A 20,372-nucleotide genomic window follows, 5' to 3' on the forward strand; every position below is an offset into this window, starting at 1 on the left:
TAAACAAGAATATATCTCCCTTGTCCTGGACAAAATCGTCCTTCCTGTGCCAACTCCTGCTCCTCTGAACTTCCACACACACTGCATGAATAAAATCCATGCACTTTTGAACATTCCCACACCTCTTTTGTCACTTCCCCAAATAAACTGGTGGGTTTTTTCCAGCATGCCCTGCTAGTCCACCCCACGTTGGAGTGTCTGGGTGATACACGTGTTCCTCACTGCTGCCATTAAAGAGTTGGTGTTGTCAGAGATACAAAGAGTCCCAAAATTTACAAAACAACCCTTTCCAGGGCCAGCACAAGGAAATGCCGAGTCTGGGTTTGCCTTAATCATGATAATTTTACTAAGGTGATAATGCAATGGTTGGATAAACTGGATATTCAGTTGGAGGAGTGGAGAGAGGGATTTCCTGGTTTGTTCACCGGTGAAGACCCGGAGAGGAAACGGGTTTGCTGCTGTTCCTGTCTCTGGGCTGTTCAAACATAGAAGGGGAACAGCTCAAAAATGTGACTTTCATTGACCTGTTTCTGTTTGAGCAAAGCGTGGAAAGGTGGCACCTGTGTGAGTGAAAACCCAGCTCACACCAAAGTGACCTTAAGGTGCAACTGGTCTCTCAATAACCCAAGAACCTGACCTGAATTTCCTGAGCTTCCTCCTTTAAAATGCAGAGTGGAATCCTATAAAAGCTGAATCACGGAAAAATAATTGTCTAATGTTATGCTGCTCACGGTTTCTGATGAATTCTGAAGGGTTCCTCTCCATTCCTGGGATAAAAAGGCCTGGTTTTCCCTGGGCTGGGGGGGTGGGAGGTGTTGCAATCATGCAGCTCTCAGTCCTTGTCTGGCTCTTTTGCCTTGTCATGGTGACACAGAGGAGATTTCCCGAGGCATTTTCCCTCTGGAGACTTTGTCCTGCCTTCTGCACGGAGCAAAGGTCTGGCTTTGCACCAGGAGTTTGCTTCCCTGTGCTTGTATTCCCTGGGATCCTCAGGAAAGCTGGATAAGGCAAATGCAGCCGAACAAATCCGAGTCAATCCCCACAAGAAAATGTTTCAACACCAACACCCCCTTTGGTTCTCATCCATGTAAGAGCAGCAATAGGTTAAAACCCCACCTGGGAGCTTCTGCTCTGCTGTGGAATTCCCAATCCCCTGGGAATGGCTGCTGGAATTACAGCAATATATCTATAAAGCTTTCAGTGGCATTATCTAAATGATAAGTAGCAGTTCCATGTAGGCAGAAAGTTGGGAATATGTTTCATCCCTCGCTGCCCAAGAGGTTGTTCCTTTAGTTTCCGTGCCTAAAAAACACACACAACCTGCATTTCATTATTTTATTGGATATTCCTGATGAAGAGACCCCTTTTCTTCTCTGAGATGGAGCCTCACGTTGTGTTATCCTTGTGTTAGTCCCTAAAATTACACATAAACCTTCCTCCAGCCTCCTGCCTGAGCCCCCACAGGGCTCAGCTGTGGGATTTACGTCTCATCCACAGGCTGTGGGATTCCAGATGGGGACATTCTGTTGTGTTTTCATGTTCTGTCCATCAACAACGTGGGAAATGTTGAGTATTTTGTGTTAATAACAACTTGTGTTAAAAATAAAAGTGAGTCTCCGGTCAGCACTCAGCTCTGGGACAAAGCTGGGAAGAGGAATGTTGGGAATTATCCTGTCCTGGGGTGTTAGTTTTGGTGCTGGAGCTGGTGAAAGCCCATTAAATTCAGTTTTCCAGAGCTGAGTAAGATGTTTTCAGGAAACTCCTGTTCATATTTCAGCTTGTGGCTTTTTTTTTTTCTTCCCCTTTGTTTTGAAGTCTTTTAATTGCTAAGTCTGTGCCTGTGCCAACACTCAGAACAGCTCCTGCTCCAAAATAGTTCCTGGGAGAAAAAATACTGTGAATCCCCACAATTAGCCGAGCTTTTAATTCTGTTTTAACCACATGGACCAAGCTTTGTTATTCTGGCTCTTGTTTTCTCCTTCCAGAGATGATATCTGCAGTTCCCAGGTAATTTTCAGTGGGAGTGTGATGGGATTTTCTCTTTATTAGGATGGGGCTGTATCACTGGGTGATGGATTTTATTGTAGGTTGGTTTATTTAGGTTTTTCTTGCTGATAGGGAAGTTAAGGGAACCACAATAACCACAGCAAATAATAATAAAGATGATAAGTTGTCTTGAAGATCAGAAACATGAGAAGTTTATTGGGGCAGATTTGGCAAATAAAGGCTTTATCCTTTTCCCTGGAACTGGTGAAATGTGCAGAATAGAAATAGTAAAATAGAATTAAACAGGGAGGAGCTTCTGTCCCTCTCCAGAGGGGTTTATTTCAATACAGCCAGGATAATTGGGAATGGAACAAGGCCTTGGAAAACCAGAAGTGGTTTAGGAGGCTTGGATTTAATCCACTCAATGCAGAGGGTCAGCTCAGTTGGGTTAAAAAACAGAACAAACCAAAACAAACTCCATAAAACACATTGAAAAAGAAAAAGAGAAACCAAGTGAATTTCTGGCAACATAAAAATGGGAATTCTCAGTGGAACTGGGGATGCTCCTGGCAGGATTGTATCCCAAAATCCCCTGGAAACACTTTGGATGGAAAGGGATGATGGTGCTGTCACATCCATAAACTGAATTAAAGGTTAAATGTACTGGTGGATTAAGTGGAAAATCAACTTAATTTAGGCCCTTAATTCCCTGAAAACGGTCTTTTCTGTGCATCAAAGGTGGAATATTTTCAAATATATCACATTAAGTGGTGTATTTGAACACATGAGTCTACGGATTTGCTTCCCAAAATTCCTTTAGATCTCCTGGAATTACAAAATCAGTGGAACTTCCTGACTCCCGAGTTCAGAAGAGCAGCTGGCACCTCTGGGGGACTCATTGTGCCTGAGAAGAATTCCTTATTAAACTGGACTAACCCCTGGACAGGATGCCAAGCAGCTCCTCTCCTAATTACAAAGCCAGTTGAAATGTCCTGTTGATTTTGGGGTTACAGAAACTTCCAGAGGGACTTTTCCCTGCTTGGAAACCATGACAAGGGATCGCTGGTGTTTGAATCTGCACCTTATTTTCCTCTGTTATTATTTTTGGGGAGAGAAAAGTGATCATTTATCTCATTCAGATGAGAACTTTAAAGAACAGGGAAAATGTTCTCTGCTTTTTTAGATGCACTTTGTGGTTTTCTTGCGTTGTTTTATCTCTCAAAATTTGAATTTCCCGATAACTCAAGGCCTTTGATTCAACCAGACCCTTCCCTGGTTGGTGCTTTAACTGCCATACAGTTTTTTAGGAATTTACAGTGATAAAAGTTAAAGGATTTGTGAAAAACAGTAATAAAATAGCACAGAAAGATGAGCCTTATTGTGGAGAAAAACTGAATTAATTAACTGGGATTTCCTGTACATATTTAGCTCTCACCATCCCAGAATATCCTTAAGCAGAACCAATGGGCAAATCCAACCCTTTCCAGGGGGAGGAGTGGGGATTATTGGAGGAAATAATGCTTTTTATGGAATTTTTAGCTTCCCAATGCTTTGCAGCCACAGCTGAGCACAGCACAACAGTTTTCCTGAAATCATGTTAAAAAACAGCATTGAGGGTAAAATTCAGAATTCAGAGGAGATGGGGAAAGAGAAGAGCCAAGGGTGACAATCAGTCAGATGTTAAATATTAAAAAAAGCCCAATTTTCAGGATTTCTGTTGTCCTAAAAACAGTTTGGGGCTTTTTTTGCCCTCCCCCCCAGAATTTTGGGGCCAACATTCCAGTTGTTTTGTTGTAGGTGTAAAAACCCTGTGATGATTGTAGGCACAGCAACATGGATATCACGGACAGGGAGGTAAATATTTCCCAGCAGAGCACATTCCACGAGGATGGGGAGTTGCACAGGAGGGAATTTCAGGTTTTTAACTGCTCCTGCTGGAGGATGTTTTATTTATTAGTCCATTTTTTGCAATTCTCCCGTGCAGGATCTCGATAAGGATGAGGACTGACAGCACTTGGTGCTTAAATGCTGAATTATGGCTCCTTGGGAATTGGAATTGGAATTGGAATTGGAATTAGCCCCTGTAATCAAGGGGATGCCAGACAAACATCTGAAATGTTTTCCACTGCAAACAGAAAAGGGAGAATATAGTGGTTGAAGTGCATAGCTCCTGGTTCCCAGCGTGAAGGGAAGGGGTGGAATAGCTAAAGCAGGAATATGTCTGGGATTTTGAGTACCTGTGAGGTGTGTTTTCCATCAGTGATGACACTGGGAAAGGGAAGGCTCTGAAAATCACTGATTTAACAATATCACACTGCTGCAAACTCTGTGTTTGTGTCTCTGAAGTTGTTATTAATTCCTGTTCCATGTGGTGCTGCAGCAGCTCCTGGAACAGGGACGGGTGACCCTGGTGGGTGGAGGAGTCACAAACCACGGGAGCTGTGGGAATAATTGCAACGTCTGAGTGATCCTTTTGTGCTTTCACACCTCCCTGATCCCGGGGTCAGGCCTGCAGGGAAACTCTCCCCACTCCCATGGATCCTTTGGGAAGGATTGTGCAGATCTCTTCTGTGTGAGCTGTGGGGTTTAACCTCAGGAGAGGGTGGGAGTGGTGGAGGCTGGAGCAAGTTCCAGGACCCAGGAGTTAAATGTGAGCTCTGACAAGGGTTTCCCAAACTTGGAATGTTCTGAATTTAACAAACAGCAAAGAAAATGCCCAGTGTAAAGCAAAGGGAACTGTGGTTTTATTGGATATGGAGAGAGACCGTTTACAAGGGATGGAGGGACAGGACACAGGGAGTGGTTAGATGGGATATTGGGAAGGAATTCCTGGCTGGGAGGGTGGGGAGGCCCTGGCCCAGGTTGGGCAGAGAAGCTGTGGCTGCCCCTGGATCCCTGGAAGTGTCCAAGACCAGGTTGGAGCAACCTGGACCGGTGGAAGGTGTCCCTGCCCATGGCAGGGGGTGGCACTGGATGGGATTTGAAGTCTCTTCCCACCCAAACCATCCTGGGATTCTCTGATTCTATAGAAAGTAAGAATTGAGAAAGTGGAATCCATAACATTTCTTTGTCCTCAACCTTAAAAATGTTTCAGGTGTTAGTGGCTAATGAGCAAGTGCTGCACTTTTGCTTTTCCAAGTCCTTCACACACCTATTTTAGGGATTATTTTTATTCCACAAATTCCAGCAATGTGTTCTTGGCTACTGAAATACTAAAATACATAATGGGGAGTTTCTCACAGAGAAATTAATTGTATAATATTATTTACATTATTGTTTTCTCATTGGCATGCTTTAACTGCAGTCTTTTAGGAAAATATATATATGTAGTTATAATCAGGAAATCATGGAATGGTTTGGGTTGGGAAGGATCTTAAAGACCACCTGGTTCCATTCCTGCTGTGGGCAGGGACACCTTCCATGACTCCTGTAGGACCCAAACCAAGGCAGACTGTGGATTGTATCCCACCATTCCAACAGCACATGTGTATTCCTGCCTTTTCATGGAAGGACAGTGCTGAGAAGTTAATGATAAATACCTTCCACTCTGATTCCTTTATTTTAAGTGAACAAGGATGGTGAATCTTCTGGAACACATCTTCTGGACCCCTTATTTCATTGTCTCTGCTGAAGAAAACCTGTCAAGGAATACTTTGAGAAATGAACACAGATAAAATGCACACAGGAAAATGAACCTGCTGTCAAAAGAGAACACAACAAAAAAGGCTCTCAAATACAATAAGTAATGATGTTAAAAATATAGATCTTATTCAGTTTCCATTTATTTTCTTTGGCCCTCTTAGGGAACAACAGAGCTGCTTTTCCTGCATTCTGGATGTTTCTCCTTTTGTTATTTTTCCCAGCACAGCTGGCAGGAGCACCTTTGGCAGAGCTCTGTGTCTGCAGGAGCTGCGAGCCAGGCTCTGTCCTGGGCTTTTATGGCTTTTGGTCCCACTCCTCCACCTTGTTTCCATTCCACCTTTACCCTTCAGACCATTGTTTCCAGGGCTCACAGTGCCATGGTTTTGTGGGACTTGGAATCCCAGTGGTGATTTCCTTTTGGTGTTCAACTCCTGTCTGTGTTTCTCATCCAAACCCTGCTAATTGTCCTCTTGTAGCCTGGATATGGTGACAATGAACCGCTTCAGGGTGGGATTTTGGGGGTGTTGGGGTTTTGTGTGAGTTGCTGCCCTGTCAAAACTCTTCCAACTGTTGTCCTTCTCCAGGCTCCAGGGAAAGGCAGGTGGTCACAGCTGCGATCCTGTTCTCCTTAGGGAGTTCCATTAAAAACAACATGTGGGTCTGGAAATCCCTTTGAATAAAGTTCAGACCCAAAGCACATCCAGAGTCATTCCCACGTTTTGCTGCTCTTTCAGGGAACTCTACATATCTCAGAGTCAGGGAATTGTTAGGGTTGGAAAAGACCTTTAGGATCATCGAGTCCATCATCCACCTGCTGATCCTGGGCATCCTTTGCTTCTCCTTGCACCTCCAAAAGCCAGGATCTCAGAGAGTTCCTGTGGAGCTGGGGAAGGACAGTTCCATTGGGATCCCAGAGGGAAGGACTGTCTCTCACATAATGGGCACTGTACTTCTTTTACAAGGGGGAAAATGCAACTCAGATTTTATCTCCTGGCCTGGGGCCAGGCATGGAGAAGCTCTGGCAGCTTCTGTATTCCAGTGGGAATGGCTGTGCCTGCACATCTTCATCTGGAACATTGACTTGTCGGAGGTGGTACTTGGGAAGAGATCCAGAACTCATATTTTGGCAGTTCAGTCATGAAGCTGTCCCAGAATGTAGCTGTAAATATTGTCTTTGCTGCTACCCGATTTGGGACTTTTCTCCCCCAATTCCTGCTGTGCCTTCCTATCAAATATCCCTCCGGGGGGATGTTTGTCTGTGTTTTATTTCCTGCTGAAGTCTGGCTGCTCATCACCTCTTCCACTCCCAAACTTCTCCAGCCTGGATTGAAATAAGGACACATTTTCTTCCTCCTACTCAGGATCCATCAGGATTTTTTTTTTTTCCTCAGTAGCAATTAATTAGTTGTTTAATTAATCTGGAGAAAGGGCAGGTGTTGAAGATGCTCTGGTGGAGTCTCCAGGAGTGGTGGGTGATGGGTCAGAAAGCAGAGCCCTGTTTGCCAAAAAAACAGCAGCAGTTTTCCAACTCTTGAGATCTGCTTCCCAGCAAACACTTTTCCATGTGCTCCTTCACCTGAGTGGAAAACAGCATCATAAATTAATTACAAACATCCATCTCCCATCCCTTGGGAGGTACAGCTGATTCTTCCATTAAAACCACGCAGGGATGGATGACTTTGGGAATGGTGTCTCTTAAATCCGTAGGTCGGTCTTTGGGACTTCTCCTGCTTTTTAAAAATGAATAAACAGATGAATAAACAGAATTAAAGTCTTTTCTCAGTGATTCCACAGTGACCCATCACAAGCCTGGCATACTGCTGTACATCTTCCTGTGTGCACATGGGCTTGAGAGAGGCTTTTTTTCCTGTTTTATTTATTTTGGAGACGGTGCCAAAGGCTCCAGAAGCAGGTGACAGCAGGATGGGTGCGTTGGGGGGTGACAACCTCCACTTGTAGTTGGTTTTCATGGATCTGCACCATTAGATTTGTCACTGACTTAAATAATTTCTGGGCAGTTTGTCCAATGAGCAGCTTTTTATTTGCTCTTCCTGCCCAATCTGAGGTGTTGAACGTGAAGCCATGAGTGGAAACCCAGTGGGATGTGTATTTTGGGGTTTTCCTTCCTTGTTCCAAACTGAGTTCAGTGCAGTGCCCCGTGCTCTGTGTTAATTTTGGACCCTTTTTTTGAGTTGTCAGAATGTCACAGTGCTTGAAAAGCGGCGGCTTAAGTTGCAAATGATGTAAAGAGTTGGTTCAGCTCTTACCAGCTGAGTGTGTGGTTGAATATCCCTTTTCAAATGGTATTTGTGGAGAAAAATTATAATTGATTATTCGGGACCTTCTGATCTCTGGTATTTGCAGGGCAGTTGAGGATGGAAAGTTATTTCACTGCGTGAAACCATCGTTAAATCCATTTATAATGACACAGTTTTAGATATAAATCTAATACTCCAGTGTTCTCCAGTGAACTGCAGTAAACAAAGCAGAAGGACATATTTCAAGGCAATTCCCTTTGCTTTAATCCTCCCAGGTGTTTTTTGGGCCAGTTCAAGACTCTACCTTAAGGAAAAAATAACAGTATTTTATGCTTCAGCTTTGCTGAAGGGGTGTAAAGATACCCAGATAAACTTTATTACTCTTTCTTTGTAACTTTTTCATAGTAAATTTACCCAGTTGCTCTTAGTTTTCATGCCAAGTGATGGGTTTGATTTTACCACCCCAATCCACATTTTTTTTCCGTATAAATCACTGGGGGCCGTGAATGCCAACAAAGCTGGATCAAAATCTATTTTACTTATTAGATTCATCATGTGTTTTAATTCGGGAGTCCAAAATAATGCTTTGAATAATAATTTAAAATCCGGAAGCCCGTGAATTAAATAGAAATGGAAATAGATTGTGTTCTCACACTCTTGCACCCAACGTGATCCATGATCCTTCTCCCAAGTGGTTAATCCCAAACTGGGATTAGCTGGGACCATAACTGGTCCACAACTGGCTCTGTTATGTTCTGGTTGCTTTGGGGTTTGTGCTGATGGATGAAATCCTGTTCTGTCCCCATCGAAGAACTTTAAGAGAAACACCAGTTCAGTAATTCCCGATGGGCGTCTGGAGTCGCTGGTGGCAGATCCGTCCATATTGTAAAAGGACTCAAGTCTGGGTGCTCCAAACATCCTTTTTCCCGTGTGTGGGTGTCAGACACGACTGGTTTGGGTTCTTGTGCGACTCGGGTGTGTCTCCAACAGGCAGAACCCCGTTAACAGCTGGATTTGTTTGTGTTCCAGGCGGTTCGGGGCCGTCATCGTCCATCGCCATCGCCGGCACCAGCCAACCCGCCATCACCAAGACAACCTCCGTGCTGCAGGACGGTGTCATTGTCACCACGGCAGCCGGGACCCCCCTCCAGCAGGGCCAGCTGCCCGTGGGCACCGACTTCCCCTTCTCCGGCCCCGAGGCGCCGCTGCCCTTCCCGCAGAACAGCGCCGGGAGCGGCGGCCTGCCGCCCGCCCTGCACCCCAACCTCCTCAGCTCCCTGCCTCTCTCCTTGCCCGTCAATCAGCAGCAGCTCCTAAACCAGAACCTATTAAATATCCTGCAGCCTTCAGCGGGAGAAGGCAAGTCCGAGGTCAACCTCAACCCTTTAGGTTTTCTCAACCCGAATGTAAACGCCGCTTTAGCTTTTCTCTCCGGCGACGTGGACGGGCAGGTTCTGCAGCCCGTGCACTTCCAGCTCCTGGCAGCCCTGCTCCAGAACCAAGCCCAAGCCGCTGCCATGCTCCCCGTGCCATCCTTCAATGTGACCATCTCAGATTTGCTGCAGCAGCAGAACCCCCCCGTGCCCTCGGTCGCGCAGCCGCCGGCCCCCCCCGAGCCCCTGCCCGACGGCTCCAGGGTGGAGACCCTCCTGTCCAACCCCATTCCCAGCTTTCCAGGCGCCGACACGGCTTCCAACCCCCTGCTCCTGCCCGCCGGCTCGGGGCCCTCGGCGCTCATGGCCCTGAACCCCCAGCTGGTGGGGGGTGTCCTGAACTCCGCCGGCCACCCGGAGGTTTCCATTGCCACCTCCTCCCAGGCCACCGCCACCACCACCACCACGTCCTCGGCGGTGGCAGCTCTGTCTGTCTCGGCGCTGGGCGGTGGCACGGCCGTGGTGTCCATGGCAGAAACCTTGCTGAACATATCTAATAGTGCTGGGAGTGCTCCTGGGCCAGCCAAACTCAACAGTAACTCTGTGGTGCCACAGCTCCTTAACCCTCTCCTGGGGACGGGCCTGCTTGGTAAGTCCAGTTTTCTTCCCAGGTATAAAAGGAAGCTTAAGAAAAATAAAGAAAGGAATCAAATGAAGAGGGGAGGGGAGGGGGAGCTTTGGATTTCAGTTTCTCTTTGCAAAAACTCTGCTTTGCCACCCTTTTTTTTTGTGTGTGTGTGTGTGACAGGTTATTTGTCAAGAATAACTGTTCTAGCAGGAGATTTAAAGCAAATTCTGCTTGGATTCCTCAATCTTTAATACTGATTTGGGAAATTATTAATTCTGCCACCTAGACCTTCTGTAAACACCCGAAAATTGTGTCAGCACTTGTTTCACTGCTCAAGGAGCAGCAGCTCAGGAGCCTCCCTGGGTGCAGAGTGTGGCAGCACAGGGTTAGTGGGAGTAGCTGTGCAGGACCAACACCTACATCCCAACAAAAAAGTGATTAAAAACCCCTTAAACACAAGATTTCTTTATCCTGGGTGATGATTTTTTGATTATTTTTACCAAAAATATGTAAAAGAGTTAGTGCTTCTCTGTTTGGTCTGTGTATCTAATTAAATGTGAGGAATTTGATAGTGGCAAAGAGCTGATAAAGTATTTTAACTTAAATATTAAACTTAATACCTCATACTGATCTACTAATGACTACAGTGAACTCAACCCTACCTGACATTTTCCATGTAAAATACAACTAACCAGTGATTCTGCAAATGGAAATTTTAAGGAAAACCAGAGCTTTTAATTAAAAAAAAAAAGAAACCAAGTAAAAAATGGATATATTTTAAGCTTTACTGTTTCATATTTATTTTACTAGGACTAGAATTTCCACATTGAGATTTTCATATAATACAAACTATTAATACAATTTTTACTCTAGAATGTACAAAAATAATTGTTTGGTGTTCCATGTCTGGGGCAAAAAAGCCTTTTCTCATTCACAGCTGGCTCGTGTCATAATTATTAAAAAACCAGTTTTGTTGGGGTTTTGAATTATTTTCACTTTTCTCTGTGTCTGCTCCTCCTCCCTCTCCCCACCCCAGTGCTGTTTGAAGGAGATTCCAAGACATGGGCTGTCACAGAGGCTCCTTCTGCCAAACTTGGCTGTTCCCAGAGTCCTGTCAGGGCCCTTCAGGCAGATCCAGGTGGATGTGACACAAGAAAGGAGGAACAAAGAGCAGGAGAGACATTCCCTTGAGGACCTCTGGGAGGCTGGAGGGGAGCAGGGCTGTTTTACAGAGGCATTTTCAGCAGTCAGTTAAAACTGGAGTCAAGGAAATTCCTGCTGAAGGCTGGGAATGGCTGTGACTCGTGTTTGCCTGTGTTTGGGTTGCAGGTGACATGTCATCCCTCAACACTACTCTGAACAACCATCAGCTGAGTCATCTCCAGTCGCTCCTGAACAACAATCAGATGTTTCCTCCCAGTCAGCAGCAGCAGCAGCAGCAGCAGCAGCAGCAGCACCTTCTCCAGGGCTACCAGAACGTGCAGGGCTTTCAGGGCCAGCCCCAAATCCCTGGCCCAGCCACCAACCCAAACCCCATGGCCTGTCTGTTCCAGAATTTCCAGGTAGGAAGCAAGAGGGAAGCAATATTCCAACAAATCTGCAGCTCTCGGGAGGGAAAATTACATCCCCCAGGGTCTGGGTTTCTTTGCTGATTAAGGCAATGTGATCCATATAAATTATATATATACACTGTCTACATTTTACTCTTTCACTCTGGGTTTTGCAAATCAGTGACATTTTTATGGAAATTTTATACCTTTCTCTGCAGGAATTGGGTCCGGTTTCCTTGGAAAGAGTTATGCTGCATGTATTGAAAAAAATATACTATTTATGTGCTGACAATACTATGAATTTTTAGCAAAACTCTTTTCCATTGTGCAGAAAGGATCATAAATTCCCATTCAGCCCATTCTGATAATGCAGCAGTGAGAAATAAGTGCTGGAACCACTTCACAATAATTAGAAGCTTAATGAGTTATTGTAGGTGACTGTGTGTGCCAGTCCTCTTGTATTCCCACTGCAACTGCATGGAAGAGCTGTTGGATTCTGCAGCCTGAAGAAAACAGGGATTAGAGTGAATGTAAGGAGGGAAAAGGAAATGTGTCATTTCTCAGTGTAGATGTCCCACTGCAAAATCTCAGTTTTCTACCTGCCTGTTCCCTCTCCTGTGTGAATTTTGGTAGCTTTAGCTCAGTGGTTTTTGGCACCAGACTCCCAGTTCTATAAATAATGGTCATGGTAAGCAGTTAAAGGGGCTTTTGGAATATTTTCCTGTTGTTCTTTGCGGTGTTTTGTTACAGTGCTCTCATTGCCACTGTTGTCCCCACCTGTGGATGTGACAGGAAGTTCAAAAAGCTCAGTTGGTTTAGTCTGGAGGTGCCAGGAAGGGAGGAAAGAATAGTTGAGAACAGAACTGGGGGGCTGTGGAATCTCCTTCTCTGGAGATACGTAAAACCCACCTGGATGTGATCCTGTGCCACCTCCTGTAGCTGGAGCTTGGACTGGATCATCTCAGATGGAGAAGCCTGGAGAAGAGAAGGTTGTGGGATTTAGATGGGATATTAGGGAAAAAATCCTTGGTTGTGAGGGTGGTGAGGCCCTGGCACAGGTTGCCCAGAGAAGCTGTGGCTGCCCCTGGATCCCTGGAAGTGTCCAAGGCCAGGTTGGAGCAACCTGGGCCGGTGGAAGGTGTCCCTGCCCATGGCAGGGGTGGCACTGGATGGGCTTTAAGGTCCTTCCAAGCCAAACTATCCTGGGATTCTGTAACAAAATTACTGACCTTGGTAGAGTTGTTTAGGACTTGAGAGAAGAAAAGGAAAGTGCTGAGCTCAGTCAGATGAGGAAATTCCTGAAAGGCTCTGGAAGGGATGACATTGAACTCTCAGCAGTGCATGGGGGACTGGATCACGTCAAGGTGTCCAGTTTGATCCACGAGGCAAAGTCTGAGAGCCAGTGGGTCTGATTTCCTCTAAATTAGGGGTTTTTGTTTTCTCTCTACCTTTTTCTGCATTTAACTTCATAACTGGTATTTAATCAAAATAAGGTGGTGTCCTGTGAGGAACAATCACCCTGGCCACCACCTTGGGGTTTAATTAAAACGAGACCAAGTTTGTCTGTTGAAATAGTTGTGGAGTCTCCCTCTCTGGGGACATTCCAAACCCACCTGAACGAGTTCCTGTGTCACCTGCTCCAGGTGGCCCTGCCTTGGCGGGGGGGTTGGACTGGGTGATCTCCAGAGGCCCCTCCCAACCCCAACACCTCTGCGATTCCGTGAAACGTTAATCCAGAATATCAACTCCCATCTTCTCCTGTCCTTCCCCAGGTGAGGATGCAGGAGGACGCCGCGGTCCTGAACAAGCGGATGATCACCCAGATGGGAATGGCGCCGGTTCCCGAGAGCTCCAACGCGATGCTCCCTCCCTTCCCAGAACCCTCCTGTGAGCTGCAGCCCCGGGCCGAGCCCCCCCTGGGGCAGCAGCCCAAGGATTCCCTGCCCGTGGGTGGCCCGGGGGACCCGTCGGTGGACGCCATCTACAAGGCGGTGGTGGACGCGGCCAGCAAGGGGATGCAGGTGGTGATCACCACGGCCGTGAGCAGCACCACCCAGATGAGCCCCATCCCCGCCCTGAGTGCCATGAGTGCCTTCACAGCCTCCATCGGGGACCCCCTGAACCTCTCCAGCGCCGTCAGCGCCGTCATCCACGGCCGCGGCGTGGCCGTGCCCGAGCACGAGGGCAGGGCCAGGGGCGCCCGCGGCGCGCGCGGCCCCAAGGGCGCCGAGCACGGCAAGAACCCCGGGGAGGGCGAGGGCTACGAGTATTACAAGGCGACCAGCTGTAACACCCCCAAAAAACAGTGGGAAGGGGAGCAGAGCCCGGTGGGTGAGATAAACAGGTGGAAGTGCGAGGAGTTCCTGGAGCACTCCCACCTGCACGGCAGCCCCTGCCACGAGAGGCCCAACAACGCCTCGGCGCTGCCCCTGCTGCCGGGGGAGCAGCACCAGGCCCTGCTGCCGCAGAGGAACTGCCAGAGCGAGAAGGCGCTGGAGGAGAATTTCAGGTATAACAATTACAAAAGAACTATGCTGAGCTTCAAGGACAGACTGGAGAACACTGTGGAACGCTGTGCACACATCAACGGGAACAGGCCGCAGCAGGGCAGGGCCTTCGGGGACCTGCTGAGCGCTTCCAAACAAGACCTGGGTCTGGAAGAGCAATCCCCGAGCTCCTCCAATAGCTTGGAGAGCTCCTTGGTGAAAGACTACATCCATTACAATGGAGATTTTAATGCCAAAAGCATTAATGGGTGTGTGCCCAGCCCCTCGGATGCTAAAAGCATCAGCAGCGAGGAGGACCTGAGGAACCCCGACTCGCCTTCCTCCCACGAGCTCCTCCACTACAGGCCAAGGACGTTCAACGTGGGCGACTTGGTCTGGGGCCAGATCAAAGGACTCACTTCATGGCCTGGGAAACTGGTGAGGGAGGAAGAAGTTCACAATTCATGTCAACAGAACGCTGAGGAGGGGAAGGTATATTTATATATCTATGCACATCTCTCTCTCTCTCTCCACGTGCCCACCAAAACGTCGTCATTTTAGTCTTTGTCTCTTATTTTAGCAGCACGGTTTGGGTTTTTTTCCTTACCTGTAGCTCGTAGGACTGAATTTCCCCGTGGTTTCCCATAAGAAACTCGTGCCAGTTGCCTTCAGACAGGTTAGATTTGGGCTTTACTGAATCAGTTGTGCGTGGAAAAGTGGTGTTGCCCAAAAAAGGCTTTCACTGCCATTGTGTGTCCAGTCAAATTTCTGGCTGTGTCAAAACCTGGTGTGAAAATACCTAAAAGTGTTGAAACTGCAAAAAAAGGAGAAGTGATCGAATCAGCAGGAGGAGTGTGTAATAAGGGGAATCTTGCTGATTGACACTGAGGAAATGCACACACATTTTCAGCATGAAAGGAGGTTTGGATCATCTTTTAGAAGTGAGGAAATTTGCTCTTTCATGCTGAAATCCTTTCTTTTGTGTCCACAAATCGTGTTGCTTGTTGGGGAATATACAGGCAATACAGTTATCAAGGAGTTATTGGTTACTTTATTACGGTAAATATTTCCAAGTCTGGTGTCCACTACTTGTATAACATTTCATCTTTGTAGTTCTTATAAAATAACTGGGGTTGTTGCACCCTAATTCAGGAGAACTTCAGTCTCTCTTTGCAGGTGACAATATTCCAGAGTTTGTCCTGGTGTAACTCTGTCCCAGCCCAAACCAGGACAAGGCTGCAGAGCTCAATCCTTGGGATGGTCACATCCCCAAATTTCCAGTCACTTTACGAAGTGCAGGCACAGGAGAAGACCCCAAATTATTAAAGATTAAACAAAACTGGAAAAATCAGAGGTACAATATCCCTGTCCCACGTGAATCAGGAACACAGTTATGGCTCTCACATATTCCCAGTATGGATTTATGTATTAACTTCCAAAATTGTGTATCCACATCTCTGTGACTGATATAATTGTGTTGGGTATAACTGAAGAGTTTTGGGTTTAGAACTCCTGTAAAGAGGTGAATTTATTTTGCTTTCCATTCCTTGGCAATTCCGTGTTTCCTCCCCGGTTTGGGGACACCAGAATGTGTTGTTGCTTTGTGCAAACCTGCCTCCTTTGTTTTTGTGGGATTTATGTGCATTCCATGAATATTGTGTGAGAGAAATCCAGTGGCACCCATTTCATTGGGTGCTGAAGCCCAAAAAACAGGGAAGCAAAGCCTGGGAATGCTCCTGTCAAGGTACCACTTCAAGTCCCTCATCAGGAAGTCATGGATCACCTCTGGCATCAGAAGACCTTTAATTTAATCAGTTTAAATTTAAAAAAAGAAATTAAAAAGTGTGTCTGATTGTCTCCATCAAGAAGCACAGAGTGAACAGCCATTCCAAAGGGCAGTAGTTGGGGGTGAAAGGTGGGATACAGGGAAAAAAACCCCCACACCAAACCAAGAGAAATAACCTGGAAAACCAAAAAGAAATTGCCTTTAAAACCCAATGGGCTTCAGGAGTTCTGCCCTTCAGTCACATCCATGGTGGGAGTCACCTGCAGCACTTCTGGAAATCCTCTTTTCCGTGGAGCTTCCCTGAAACATCTCTGGAAGTGTTTGTGGAACAAACGTGCCCCTCCTGCACTGTGACATTAATTTGCTGTTGGGATTTGTGCTTCTCCCTGTTCTCTGGCTTAGACATGGTTTGATTTTGGTTTCCATGGGGGTGTTGGAGAGCAGCCAGGCTGGGGTTTCCCCAGCAGGAGAAAGGAGGAATCTTGCACCTTCCTTTCCTTGTTTTCTTGGCTGTTGGATGTCAGAGGAGCCCAAGGGAGGTGCAGCAGCAGGAGCAGAGATGTCTGGGAAGGAGAGGAGCGAGTCTGAATCCACACATCCTAAACCAGAGGATGTGTAATTAAATCAATGAGTCTGATTACTGTCCACCTCAAATGGACCAAGGGTTTGAGGGCAACAAGGGGAAGGTCCAAGGCTTTGTTGAGCTTTCCTTGGTCAATCTGCTCAGGGCAAACACTGTCCTTAATGGGTTAAACTGGGCTGGTTAAACTGGGCTGGTTAAACTGGGCTTCTCTAGTCTTACAGGTGTGACTTATCCACGTGCTGGAAACCCCATCTGTGTGTATGATTTAGTGTTGCTACTTATTTTATTATTAATGGTTGTTATTATTGATATTAATAATTATTAATTATTAATCTGGTAGACTTGCTTTGGATGCCCTGTTTTGTAGTAATTTGATACTTCTTTTTAAAAAGTGGGTTTTAATGTATAACCATCACAAGATACCAGTAATGAAGACATGGAGTCCTTTCTGTTGCTGAACACAAGTCCTTTATCACTCAAACATGATATTAATTCTTTATATTCTTATTTAGCCTTGAACCTTCTCATTTATCTTGTGGCAGGTGGTGACAGCCCCTGGCAGGTTGTTCTCTAGGTACCCATGGAAAGGGATAATTCCCTGCCTTGGAAAAGCTCCCCAGGTTTCCAATAAGTTCTGTTTCTTCCCTGTGCATTTGTGTTCTTCCAAAATCCAGCGAGGAGAGGAATTGTTGGAAGTATTTGCATTAAAAGTGAGCACAGTTTTAAGGGGGAAAACGCTCCAATTTGTGGCATAATTGAATTGAATTCCTGGAAATTGAGTTCTCACCTCCCCACATGCAGATTCCTCCATTAGTGACTCCTGGAATTATTCCCCAATTTCATTAGCACAGGCCTGAGTCAAGACTTGGGGAATTGGATCTAAACTTGTATTTTTAGAGATTTTGACAACCTGCTCACTCATTAACTTCCCCCTTGTCACATCCAAACATCAGTTCCGTGGGGCATATAAATTATTTAGGAATTGAAAAGGCTGAGTTTGGAGGGAATTTGCATTTCAATCTCATTTTTGCGTTGTACGAACTTAATAAATTTGTGTTTATAGAATTCATTTTCCCTGTGTCAGAACACAAAAGCTGTACTTTTAACAAAGCAGGTTCTTGTTCAGTTAAAAAATACCAATCAAGATGTAGCAAAGAAAAAAAGAATTCAGCTTTCCTTTAGGTTGGTGTGTCATAAATCCTGATTTGGTCGTTTTCACAAGCAGAAGTTGCTTGAGCCACATGAAAATAATCGAGTTAAGTGGACTCAAGTTTTGAGAATGCAAATGCTAAAATTACAGAGATGATATAATTAATTAATTATCTTCTTGCTTTTATTGTTTGTACTGGGATGAACTGGTACCCCTTGCTTAAAATACCCACAGTTCAAATTTCCAGTTCAAACACACTCAGATACCAGTGTTGGCCCTTGCCCAAATCCATCCCTGACTCAGCAGGTTGCTAAAGGATGTTCTTAAATTAAAGAAAAAAATTAAAATAACTGATTTTAAGACTCTTTTAGTGAGGAGTCGTGGATTCCTAAAGCACAAATAAAGCTTTTCCTCTGGAATAGGAAGGAATTTGGCCTTCAGTTTTCCACCCAGAAATCAGAGGTGATGGAAACACTTTGATATTGAGGGCACCTGTAAGGACTGTATCATGTGTCCCAGTGTTTTAAAGCTTTCCAGGGTGGAGCCTGCTGTGCCTGCCTGGTTTTTTGGGATGAGATTCCAGGCTGCCAGGGGGGTGAGAGCGATGTGTGGGGATTGCAGCTCTGGGTAACGTGGTTTGGTGTTCATCCCTTCACTCAGGTGGAGCCAGAGAAGCTGAAGACACTAACAGAGGGGCTGGAGGCCTACAGCCGAGCCAGGAAAAGGAACAGGAAGTGAGTAAATCCTCCTTCTTTACCAGGGAAATGCAACCATCCCACTTTTTTTGCTTCCCTTTTGGTGAAGCCCAACTGAGGAGATAATTCTCTGATTCCTCCTGTTGGTTCTGAGAGTCACAGACTCACCCAAGACCTTGGATATCTGAATTTTTAGTGCCTCTCCTGGTAGTTCCAGTAGCCCCTGTGAAATGTCATCCTGCTTGTGTGAGCTTTCCTGGGAAGGATTCCTGATTTTCTAGTTTTTTACCAAAAAAAAGTCATAACATCAAAAATATTATGACTAAATATCGCTTTTTAACCAGCTCTGCCCTTCTCTCCTCCCTCTCCCTCTGGCAGAGGTTTGTTCAGAGAAATTCCCTTTTTATTCAGGTTTTTTGAACAGGTTTATTCAGAGACATTCCCGTTATTTCCCGTTGCTGGGAAGTGTTTTAGGACTTATAGGGCCTGGCTGTGTTTAACCAACCCAGTGCAGAGCCCTGGGTCAGACCTGGGGGAGCTGGTGGGGTTTATCCTCCTTTTTAGCTTTTAGTGAAAACACAAGGATAGAACAGTGTGAGACAGCAAATACTGGGATGTGAAGCATCAGGATAGACAAAACCAGGAAAATTATTGAGTTTGGGGGTAAAAAAAAACCCCTCTGGATGTTTCTAAAAGGATGACAAAGTAGAAATTGGGATTGGGTTTGTTCTGTGATGCTGCTGCGTATTTGCTGTGGCAGGGAAAATATATTCCTTAAGTCTAAGTTAGAATTCCAAGTCAGTTCTCAATAAGTTAGAATTCCAAGTCAGTTCTCCCTCTTCCCCTCCTTTTAAGTTGTGAGCTTTGCTTTTATTTATATGTCACTTGTATACTTAAAGGAAGTGATTTTTTTATGCCAGATAGACAGTTTTGGTGATTGTTTTTTCCCAGATCATCCCTGTTTCAGTTTATCTCATGGGTCAAATCCTTTACTGTCTCCTCATGGACCCTTCCTCATTTTCCCATGTACTGTTCTAGATTTATGTGGCAAAGTCATTGATTAATGACTTTGGGAAGAACATCCCAGCTGAGCTGATGAGCTTGATTTCCTGGTTAACCAGAGGGGGAATGACCTTCAGCTGAAAGAGGGGAGATTTAGGGGGGATACTGAGAAGGAATTCCTGGCTGGGAGGGTGGGGAGGCCCTGGCCCAGGTTGCCCAGAGAAGCTGTGGCTGCCCCTGGATCCCTGGGAGTGTCCAAGGCCAGGTTGGAGCAACCTGGGCTAGTGGAAGGTGTCCCTGCCCATGGCAGGGGGTGGCACTGGATGGGATTTAAGGTCCCTTCCAACCCATCCTGTGATTCTGTGATTAGAGGGAAGGGTTTTTATAGGAAGTGTCTCCTGTGAGGGACTGACCCCCTGTGCCAGCTGGGGACAAGGTGTTCCCTTCCCTGTCTGTGCCACCACCTCCCCTCAGGATACAGATGGTTGAGATGGTTCTCTTCCTTCTCCTCCTCTTCCTCCTTTTCCTCTCCTTCCTGCCTCTCCAAGGCAGGATAACAAGGATGACAGCACTTCCTGGATGCCCATAGTAGTGTTTCTCAGTGCCTTGGGGTAATTTGGGGTTGGAAGAACAAAGTCTTCCCCCCAGCTGTCCCACAGCCCTTGGGGTGCTTCATTCCAGGGTCAAACCAGGAATATTTGAGGTAATTAATGCAACACCTGTTTAAAGTTAGAAGGATATTTAACTTTTCTTCAGCAATACCAACACAAGCCTCACTTCCCATAATATTATCCAGAGGTCTGATCTTCCTGCTTGTGCTCCAACAGCCTGGGAGGCTCCACAGTTACAACATTCCCAAGGAGTTCCTGTGTTTATCATTCATTTTTAAGGGTTTTTCTGCTGTTACCCAGGATGACTGATGCATTATTTCTTTTCCTCCTAGAAGTGGAAAGCTAAATAACCATTTAGAAGCTGCTATACACGAGGCCATGAGTGAACTAGACAAAATGTCTGGGAATGTAAGTTCCTTTTCCTCTGTCCCTGCTCGTGAGGGAGGGTGGGCTTGGGTTGCTTCCTACCAACTTTTGTTTCTATTTCCTTCAGTAATGTGGAATTTTCAATGGTTCTCCTGCATTAAGAGGCAGTTTGCAGATGTCAGGTAGTTCTGAAAGACGGGAAAAGTCGTAGAATTTTAGTTGCATTGCCAGTTTCATTGCTTTTGACAAGAGATTT

General features: G+C 45.9%; 1 protein-coding gene across 2 annotated transcripts in view; it reads left to right on the forward strand.

Annotated features, from left to right (window-relative positions):
• The window catches only part of MBD5 (methyl-CpG binding domain protein 5), a 110,227-nt gene that overhangs the window by 84,989 nt on the left and 4,866 nt on the right, over positions 1 to 20,372 (forward strand). For both annotated transcript variants that reach the window (XM_032693047.1, XM_032693046.1), the window contains exons 10-14: positions 8,916 to 9,908; positions 11,217 to 11,449; positions 13,210 to 14,415; positions 18,103 to 18,176; positions 20,083 to 20,158. In XM_032693047.1, the coding sequence (XP_032548938.1) occupies positions 8,916 to 9,908; positions 11,217 to 11,449; positions 13,210 to 14,415; positions 18,103 to 18,176; positions 20,083 to 20,158 (2,582 nt within the window). The remainder of the gene's footprint in view (positions 1 to 8,915; positions 9,909 to 11,216; positions 11,450 to 13,209; positions 14,416 to 18,102; positions 18,177 to 20,082; positions 20,159 to 20,372) is intronic.

This window comes from Chiroxiphia lanceolata, chromosome 7 (assembly GCF_009829145.1).
Source record: "Chiroxiphia lanceolata isolate bChiLan1 chromosome 7, bChiLan1.pri, whole genome shotgun sequence".
NCBI classification, from domain to species: domain Eukaryota; kingdom Metazoa; phylum Chordata; class Aves; order Passeriformes; family Pipridae; genus Chiroxiphia; species Chiroxiphia lanceolata.